The 10,834-nt window shown below is 37.5% G+C and overlaps 1 protein-coding gene across 4 annotated transcripts in view; it reads right to left on the minus strand.

The window, feature by feature from the left end:
• Nucleotides 1-10,834, minus strand: part of LOC106877636 (enolase 4) — a 230,540-nt gene that overhangs the window by 205,737 nt on the left and 13,969 nt on the right. For all 4 annotated transcript variants that reach the window (XR_016244234.1, XM_089362469.1, XM_089362470.1 and 1 more), the window contains exon 2: nt 10,518-10,703. Coding sequence is in view for 3 of the 4 variants with exons in the window: in XM_089362469.1 (XP_089218595.1) it covers nt 10,518-10,691 (174 nt within the window). In the remaining variant the exon portion in view is untranslated. The remainder of the gene's footprint in view (nt 1-10,517; nt 10,704-10,834) is intronic.

Raw genomic sequence — 10,834 nt, forward strand, 5'->3', positions numbered from 1 at the left:
GAGTATGTCATAAGACCCAAAACACCAAATGACTCCAGCCAAGATACACTGACAATGTGCCCAGATACAGCATCTACACATGTATGTAAAACTCTGCCAACCACATAGTTTCAGGTTCAGTCCCACTGCATGACATCTTGGGCAAGTGTCTTCTAATATAGCTCAAGCTGACCAAAGCCTTACAGAAACTGAAAGAAACTCATCATGTGTGTGTGTGTGTGTGTGTGTGTGTGTGTGTGTGTGTGTGTGTGTGTGTGTGTGTGTGTTCTCCTACCATCGCTTGACAACTAATGTTGGTGTATTTACGTCCCCGTAACTTAGCAGTTCAGCTAAAGAGACCAATAGAATAATAAGTACTAGGCTTTAAAAGACTAAGTCCTGGGATCGATTTGTTCAACTGAAGGTGGTGCTCCAGCATGGCCGCAGTCAAATGATTGAAACAAATAAAAGAATAAAAGAATAACAGAATTAAAATATTGTCTATTTGCTTGTTTGTTTCAGCCATTGTACAGTGACTATACAGAGACACTAACTTGAAGGGTTTAGATGAACAAATCAACTGCAATACTTATATTTTTTTATGTCTGGTACGTATTCTATCAATCTCTTTTGCCAAACAACTAAGTTATGGAAATAAACAAACCAACACTGGTTGTTATGTAGTAGTGGGGAACAAAGACAAACACATACAAGCACACACAAGCACATACATAGATATACACAGACATATATGTATAGGTGGTCTTTTTTCAGTTTCTACTAAATCCACTCACAAGGCTTTGGTGGGCCCAAAGCTATACAGTAGAAAAAATTGCCCAAGGTATCACACAGTGGGACTGAACTCAAAAACATGTGGTTGAGAAGCAAACTTTCTTACCAAACTTGCATCTATAATATTCTTTATTATTTTATTAAAACTAGTTAAAATCACAAGCAAATAACAAAGAATTTATGGATTTGGAACAAAAACCATAAACCATTGAAAAAAAAAGAACAATCAACAGTTGTGTGCAAAATCTATTACATGGTCTATTGAAGAAGTTGTGAATTTAGATATTTATGTGCCCATACGCAGATAATTTGGGTAATTTTAATTTTGGCAATTTGTTTCAGTAACATGATCTATGACCAAGCAAGTAGACAACAATGGTGCTGGTAGGTAGCTAACAGTACAGCAACTGGTAGAAGCCGCCAGTTATCATCATCTATCACCTGTTATACCAGGTAAATATTTATGCTTCAGCTAGTAGTTTATTATAAGTACTGGGTGTTTCAGAGATGTACATGAGTGGAAAACAAGGAACTGGCTGGCACAGAATCAACAGAAAACTTGTGGTTTTATCTTTTGCACATGTAACAACATCTGTCAATGTTAAAGGTCACTTTGAAAACAACATTCAAACAGCCACAATGAACAGTGCATATTGAGAATTAATTTAATTCTTGCATTAAATATACAGGAAAATGCAGTGTTTCTTTATAATAATATAATGCAAGTTGTCAATTTAAATATATATATATCTTTCTTTTACTTGTTTCAGTCATTGCACTCTAGCCATGCTGGGGCACCGCCTTGAAAAATATTTTAGTCGAATGAATCGACCCTATACGTATTTATTTTTTTAAAGTCCGGTCTTGTTCTATCAATTTCTTTTGCCAAACAGCTAAGTTACAGGGTCGTAAGCATACCAACACCAGTTGTCAAGTGGTGGGAGGGGTATAAACACAGACACAAAGATATACACACATGCATGCATACATACATACATATGTACACACACACATGCACGTGCACACACACACACACACACACACACAATCCTCTTCTTTCATTTTCCACTAATCAAATCCATTCATAAGGCTTTGGTCAGTGCAGACAACATCAATGACAGAGGTGGTGGTGCAACAGCAGTAGTGGTGATGGTAGTGGTGTGGCAGCAGTAGAAGTGGTAGGGGGTCGGGTGGTGGTGGTGGTGGTGGTGGTGGTGGTGGTGGTGCAACAACAATGTAATGGCAGCAATGGTGGTGGCAGTGATGATGGTGCGGTGGCAGTGGTGAGGGTGGTATTAGAAGTGATGGCAATGATACCAATGATGGTGGTGGTGGTGGTGGTGGGTAAGGATCAAACAGAGGGAAAAACCATACACAAGACACAAAGATATATTCCATTATGTGACAGAGACCTTCCCTGTAGTTTAAACTCTTTTGTGACCCTATTTCTTCTAAATCAGCTGTTCTCAACCATTTTTTGCTTATGGAACCCTTTGATTCCTATTTTATTCTGGTGAACCCCTATAGCCATTCTATGTTTTAAAACTAGTATTGTAGATGCTTCTTTCAAATTTCCTATTTTTGTTTTTTCACATGTCCACTTGTGTAGGTTTTGAATATCACTCTCTGAGAACATGTTTCAGTGGCCAGAAACGTGTTAAAGGCAGGGGGAGCTGGCAGAAACATTAGCGCGTTGGGTGAAATGCTTAGCAGTATTTCATCTGCCGTTACATTCTGAGTTCAAATTCCACCGGCTTCGACTTTGCCTTTCATCCTTTTGGGGTCGATAAATTAAGTACCAGTTAGGCACTGGGGTCGATGTAATCGACTTGATCCATTTATCTGTCCTTGTTTGTCCCCTCTATGTTTAGCCCCTTGTGGGCAATAAAGAAATAAGAAACGTGTTAAACTCGGTAAAACGTTAGATGAAGAAACAGCTGTTTCTTGTAATAAATACATCTAAAGCAAAATTTTTTCCATGGACTCTTAACTTACCATTGTTGATCTCAGTTTGCTAAATTGCCTGCATGGACCCTCACAAATTTTTATATAGACTCCCAAAAATCTTATATGGACCCAAGGGGCCATATGGACCTTATTTGAGAACCCCTGTTCTAAATAAATAAATAAATAAACTGCCAATATATTTCAGTTAATTTTGGAAACAATCAAAATGTTTGGAAGAATTTAATAAAATAAAGAACTTTTCCATTATTAAATGGTGACTGGAACATCACTTATCAAACTGTTCTTGACATCATACAACCAGAGGCAGCCTTGGAAGGGTTAATTAGTAAAAGGATAAATAAAAGTCAAACAGTAGGAAAGACCATGATTGAAATACCAAAATGTAAATCACAGTTCACCCAAAACAACTATTAAATATTTAGTATCAACAGTAAAGTAGGTAATTAAGAATCTTATTGGATATTTTTGCAAAGGCATGTTTAACCCTTTAGCATTCAGATTATACTGTTAATTGTGATGTTTATTTATTCACCTCTAATTGTGGAGGGAACCTGTAGAAGGAGTAGACCCAGGAAAACACAGGATGAGGTGGTGAAGCATAATCTTCAAACATTGGGCTTCACTGAGGCAATAACAAGTGACTGAGACCTTCAGAAATATGCCATGCTTGAGAAAACCCATGAACCCAAGTGAAATCATGGTTGTGGCCAATGCCGGTGTCATGTAGCTGGCACCCACGTCAGTGGCACGTAAAAGCACCCTTCAAACACTGGGCCTCAAGGAGGGAATGATAAGTGATCAAGACCTTTGGCGATATGCTGTGCTTGAGAACCCATCAAACCAAGTGAAATTGCAGGTGGTTCTGTAAGAAATCTCTGTTCCTTGGTAGGACCCCATCAAGGAGGCTAATGAGAGCAAGTGGAAGAAATTTACTAAGCTAGTGGAGTTATGCTTAAGTAATGGGGTGGGGGGGGGGGTCAAGCAAGATGTGATCCCAGCAAAGTGGGATGCAGAGGATTTGCAGACCAACCCTTCAATGGAGCTTACAGTATGTTTGGCATCACAGGAGCCATCAGATTGACTGTGGAAGCAGTAGAGGTTGCTTCAAGGTGACAGTAAGTCGGGGAGTTTGAGCCCTGGAAGGAGCAGTGCTACCAGCAGTTGTCCATGCATACTAGTCTCCCCTCTACATGCCACTGATGTTGTCCAGCAGAAAGTCAAAGGTCGGTACACCAATGACACTGCATCTTATTTCTTCAGCTGAGTGAACTGGAGCAATGTGAAATAAAGTGTCTTGCTCAAGAACAGAACACACAGCTCAGTCTGGGAGTTGAACTCACACCTTCACAATTGTAAGTTTGACACCCTAACCACTGAACCATGCACTTCCACAACTTTGATCAACCCCAGCTGGGTCACCTAGGTGAGGGTGTCAAATATTGAAAGACCCAAAACACCAAATGACCCCAGTAAACATCACCAATGGTGCGTCCAGGTGCATCACAGGATAATGTATGAAAAAAACACCAGTCATCAAGTACCTTATATTTACATAACGGAAAGAAACATATGAATGTGGATCTTTACTGCACAACAGTTTACAGTATTTCAACCTCCTTAGCCATCTTATTATTATACCTTCTGTAAAGGTGGTAAGCTAACAGAATAATTACTGTGCCAGGCAAAATGTTCAACAGCATTTCATCTCTCTTTACATTTTGAGTTAAAATTCCGCCAAGATCAACTTTGCCTTTCATCCCCTCTCGGTGGATGAATTAAGTACTGGTCAAGCACTGGGGTCAATGTAACCAATTAGTTCTCCCCTCACAAAATTTCAGGCTTTGTGCCTATAATAGAAAGGATTATTATATCCTCTGTATCACAGATTTTTTGTTTTCTATTTCTAACAAAAGGAAATGTTTATATATGAAAATATGTTTGCACCTGGAGAGAATAAAAGAATAAACAGATTAAAAGGATAGTGTAAATATCAGCACAAAATGATTTTGCTGAAAAAGTCTCATCAAATCTTACCAAGCAAATAATAGCATATTGAGAAAATGCAAAAATATCTTTCTCTCTTCTTTTATCTATATTTATTACCAAGAAATGTTGCAGTATGCAGAAACTTGGAAAGCCTCTCACATTGTTTTACAATATAGTCAGTGGAAAAGAGGCAAGGCTCATGACATCTGCAGACCCACCCTAATCTGGAGAGATTTGTGTTGTTAGTTGTTCAAGTCATTATGTCTGCAGGAAGAACATGGGTGAGGTAGGGGTTACAATTCTGCAGAAGAAGGATTGGATAAAATGCTTAGTGTAGGTTTGGGAATTGGGACACAGTAACAGTGAAAAGAAGAAGAGAGATATTTTTTCTTTTTTTTTTTTTTTTTGTTTCAGTCATTAGACGATGGCCATGCTGGGGCACTGCCTTGAGGAAATTTCAATCAACTCCAGTACTTATTTCTATTTTTTAAGCTAAATATTGGGACATAAACACACCAACACCAGTCATCAATTGATGGGTAGAGACAAACACACACACATACACACACATATATACGATGAGCTTCTTTCAGTTTCCCTCTACCAAATCCACTTACAAGGCTTTGGTCATCCCAAGGTTATAGTAAAAGACACTTGCTGAAGGTGTCACAATGGGACTGAACCATGTGGTCACAAAGTAAACTTCTAACCACATGGGCCTTGAGGACAAGGACAAGTAGCTATGTTGTTCAAAGAAGTAATGGTCCTTATACATCTGTAAACTAGTCACCGAAGCATTTTAGTGAGTGAATCTTTGCTCATCAGTCAAATAACTTTTGTTTTTTTTTATTCAGCTGAGAATATTTGTGAGAATAACAGAAACATTGTCCTTAGATGAGAACTATGTGAGTCTTACTTGAGCTTTGTAAAAGTAAATGACCATGGGATTGCACCTAGAAAGTTCCCTTCCAAGGCAGAAGTCCAGGCAAGGTATACCAGTGCAGCAGTTGCTATGTATACTAGTCTCTCCTCTCCATGCCACCAATCTTGTCCAAGGGAAAGGCAAAGGCCAATACAATTTGGCACTAGTGACAACTGATTCCTACAGCTAAATGAACTAGAGCAACATGAAATAAAGTGCCTTGCTCAAAAACACAACACACAGCTCAGTCAAGGAATTGAACTCACAACCTCACAATTGTAAGCTTAACACACTAAAGAGGAATCCTAGCCATTGGGATATAGATTTGGTAATGATATATATATATATGTGGAATCACCATGAAGAAAAATCATGAAAGATAGCTTTGAGAATTTCAGTTCTGTGTTGTTTATTATAAAGGAGAAAAGGTACCATACTGTTTGTTGTATGCATGTGGTCGTTGAGACTTCAGTGCTGCTGAAATATAAGGAAACTTTCAAGAGCTCTGGACATGGAGTCAGTGTATGTCTAGCATGTTTAGAGAGTATGTATGTATGTATGTATGTATGTATGTATGTATGTATGTATGTACGTACGTATGCACGCATGCATGCATGTGTGTATGCATGTGCTTGTGTGTGTCTGAATTTGTGTTTGTCCCTCACCATCAGTTGACAATATGTCAATGTAACTTAGTAGCTGGGTAAAAGACACTGATAGAATAAGCATCAAGCTTAGAAATAAATTAAGTACTGGGGGTGATTTGTTTGACTAAACCCTTCACACACCTGCTCGTGAAATTAACACACAAGTGGCTGAGCACTCCACAGACATGTGAACCCTTAATGTAGTTCTCAGGGAAATTCAACATGACACAAAATGTGACAAGGCTGGCCCTTTGAATTACATGCACAACTCATTTTTGCCAGCTGAGTGGACTGGAGCAACATGGAATAGAGTGTCTTGCTCAAGGACACAATGTGCCAGTGGGAATCGAACTTATGACCAAATGAACATGAGCCGAACACTCTAATTACTAAGCTACATCTTCACATGCAATGTAATGATAAGCCATCACAATGTCCCATTTTTTAATTTTGTAGGTTATTTTATTATTTCATATTTAATGGGAATATATAGGTGATGAGGGAATTCGAAAAGGTTGCAGTTGCACATAACATGAATTTTTATAAGTACACACTGGCATAACTAAACTAGGAGAATATAATTGCATTTAGTTTATAGTCTTTTGTAAAATGTCAAATAAGCACAATATAGCCAACCATCTATATATTTCAGATTAATAAGCTTGATAAAGTCTTCAAATATGTTAATTTTAATTCTTGACATTTAAGCCTTTATTAACCCTTAATGACCTCTGAAAACTATGAAGCCGAAAATTCTCATGGAACACTGAGGAATAATTATCGACCAAAATCAACATACATGAATACATGCCAAAATACAATATCAGCACTCTTATGAACTAAATGGATTAATGAGGATATGTAACAGCAGTCTGTTATATTAAAGACTTGATGTGATGAAGCAACAAGATGAGAGTGAGAAAATAGTAAATAGAGATAAAGGTTGTGATTTATGACATCATTCAAATAACGGCTACCAAAAAAAATAAAGAAAAGAAAAATAAAAGACAAAATAGAAGCAAAAAAACTATAAAAGGCAAATTTTTATATTGGATTTTTATCACCAGAACTTTTCTAACCAAGGCAATTTTATAAACATGTACATCTTGTGTGTGTGTGTGTGTGTGTGTGTGTGTGTGTGTGTGTGTGTGTGTGTGCACGTGCATGGATGCATGTACGCATGAGAGATAGAGAGGGAGAGAAAGAGACAGACAGAGAGTGTGTGTGTGTGTTTTATGTTAATAATGTTGGGTGCAAAACAATTTATGTTGTGAACTCTTATGTACATGAAAAAGGATGATGACAATGATGATGATGATACCTTATATGTGAACCAATGATGGAATCTCTAAAGTAATTACTTGATTTGTTATAAATAACAGCCAGATTTCTTTCAAATCTCACCTCAGTGCTTTCAAAAAAAGAAGATACATTGGATAACATAGTTTCAGATATATTCTAGATATATACTAGACCAGGATAAAAGATTGGGTGGTCACTGTTGAAACGCTTTTTGATCATAAGTCTGTATACAGCTATCTTCACACATATGCATCACATGTCCAAACCAACGCAGTCTCCTCTCCTGCATACCACATTTAATCCCTCTTATACCTAACTTTTCTCTCAACACAGTTGTGCTTTGTCAGTAATGCACACTGATATTGCAATTTCAATGGAGCATACTACCTTCATTCCTCTCCAGCCTATGCATGGCTTCCACAGTCAGAGCCCATGTAACATAGCCATTTTCACACAAGCATCATACAATCTACCTTTCACTCTGAGAGAGTCCTTTTGCTGCCAATAGAGATAGTAGTTCTCTGAACTTTTTTCACCCTATTCTTATTCTAGAAACAATAGTTTCAGAGCATCCACCACCGTTGCTAATTTGGTCACCTAAATGGCAGAAAGTATCTACTACCTCAAAAGAGCCTCCTGAGCATTTGAGAAAGTTTAAGTCTCTTGTGCTCTTAGTACTTACTGTTCCTGCACATTTGCCACATACGAAAGTGACCTTATCTGATAATCTTCCCACGATTTCACTGCATCTCTTATGCATCCATAGCTTACACTTGGTGCAGCGAATGGAACTACGTCCCACTCCTTTCATACATATTGAACAGAGCCATTTGCCAGCTGGAATGAGAGTCTTATCTCCTTTCTTGCTAACAACAACTTTAGTCTTAGCTAAGTTAGCTTTAAGGCTCTTTGATTCCAGGTTTTGCTTCCAAACCCAGAACTACTTCTCCAATCCTACTTCAGATTCTGCAATAAAAGCAAGATCATCAGCAAGATTCCCATGGGAATCCAGTTTTGAATTTATCTGTTATGGCCTGGAGAACTATGATAAATAAGAGTGGACTAAGAACTGATCCTTGGTGTATACGTTAAATTCATCACTGTTTTCAAGGCCAATTCTCACCTTACTGACAGCATCGCTGTACATGGCTTGAACTGCTCTAACAAGCCACTCCTCTACTCCTAGATTCCTTAGAGACCACCAAATAAGAGAGCAGGAAACCCTGTCAAAAGCTTTCTCCAGGTCAACGAAGGCTAAGTATTGGATCATCCCATAAATAATGCAGTCTTTTATACTTCTTTTATTTTTCAGAATTAAGATAAACAAAGTTCTTTTTTAATCTAAAATATACTCTCCTTCAATTTCTGCAATGCTCTTCCATCTATCTGGTAGACTTGCAAGGCCCCTCCTCCTAAATTCACTCGTCTGTGATGAAAAATACTCTTCCAATACTGTTCTGACCTTATCTACAGAATTCATATTTTTCCATCGAAATGATTTTGAAGACTGTGGAATAAATGATAATCAGATGGGGCAATGTCCAGTGAAAATGGTGTGTGGGACATCATTTCTCATTCAAACTGCTCCAGCCTTTGGAATGTCATCCTCATTGTATGTGGCTGAGCATTATCCTAATGGAAGAACACCTTTTGTCTTGAAACCAAAGATGGTCGTTTTTTCCTTCTAGTGCTGACATGAATGACTGGTTGAATGACCAAATCGAAGCTTCTCTGCTAATTCCTCAACAGTTATGATGGGATTTTGTTCCAACAGGGTTTGCAAGACATCCTTGTCAAGCCCTACAGATCTTCTAGGATGAGGCCCGATTTCTAGGCTGTAGTTTCCGACTCAGAATTTCTGGAACCACTATTGACACTGGCTTACACTTATTGTCCGATCCCCATATACTGTATTAATATTCCTCGCACTTTCCATTGCATTGTTGCCTTTATTGAACTCATAAAGCAAAATATGCCGAATATGTTCCTTTGTCACTTTGAAAACATAACTGTTAAAAATCAAACTGCACTCTTCAAAACTTGCACTAAGAATAAGCACAAGGTAAAATTACTACCTGCTTTTATAGTAAGTTGAAGCAGGTAGTTTAACCCCTCCCCCTCCAACTTTTAGTTTATTCAATTGAAAAATCATATTATTTATGGGATGACCCAATACAATGGCTTACTTTTGGCCAAATACTTTTTTTGCAACTGTCTCACTATGAAGATGGCATGTATGGTACTTCTCCCAGGAACAAAACCAAACTGCACCTCATCTAGTTTAATTCTATCCCTAATCAGTTGAGATATAACTCTCTCTGTAATTTTCATGACCTGACCTAGCAGTTTGAAACCTCTGTAGTTGTTTCTATCTAAGGCATCACCTTTACCCTTGTAGCAGCTGACTATAATATTGCTACACTAGTCTTTGGGGATGATGCCTTCCTGAATAACTATGCAAGTGACTAGGCTGTATCCCACACTACCTGATATTTTAATCATCTTGGCAGTGATACCTGATGGTCCAGGGGCTTTCCCAGCCTTCATTTTCTTAATTGCCTTATTTATTATACTGCTATCCACTCTGCCTGGTCCTTCAATTGGTTCAATATTTGAAAGATCCTCCCAATTATTCTCCACATTTAACAACCTTTCATAGAATATATATATATTAATGTAGCATAGTCTATAATATTCCTGATGATTTGGAATAAACACAGCTTTTAATTAATTTAATTGATATTAATTATTTATCAATTATGTAATCATGGAATTATTGATGTTTATTTCTAAAGAAATAGTTGTTTAAAATGTAAAATCATGAAGTATCTGTGAAATTTATGCTTTCCTGCTTTTTATTCTCTCTCTATATGTGTGTGTCTGTATATGTATATCAAGTGATTCAAAATAATATTCCTTACCAAATATCCATAAATATCAGGTGGCTGATCATAAAATAAGTTATTCAGAACCTCTTCAATTTTTTGTGGAACTTTATTCTTTTGATAATACTCCACGGCTTGGCGCTTGAGATCATCACGTCCATATCTATAATATGAATATTTACTTTTTGGTTTCCCTTTATCCTCTTCCATCAAAGCCGATTCCTTGACAAAGAAAGAAAGATTATCATTAGGATTTATTGAGAAGAAATAAAAGAATTATAGGGGAGAGAGTAAGAAAGCAAACTGTCTCAACTTGAACCCATAAAGTTGTAATTCAACAATATTGTACCCCG

This window comes from Octopus bimaculoides, chromosome 14 (assembly GCF_046866305.1).
Source record: "Octopus bimaculoides isolate indiv1 chromosome 14, ASM4686630v1, whole genome shotgun sequence".
Taxonomy (NCBI): Eukaryota; Metazoa; Mollusca; class Cephalopoda; order Octopoda; family Octopodidae; genus Octopus; species Octopus bimaculoides.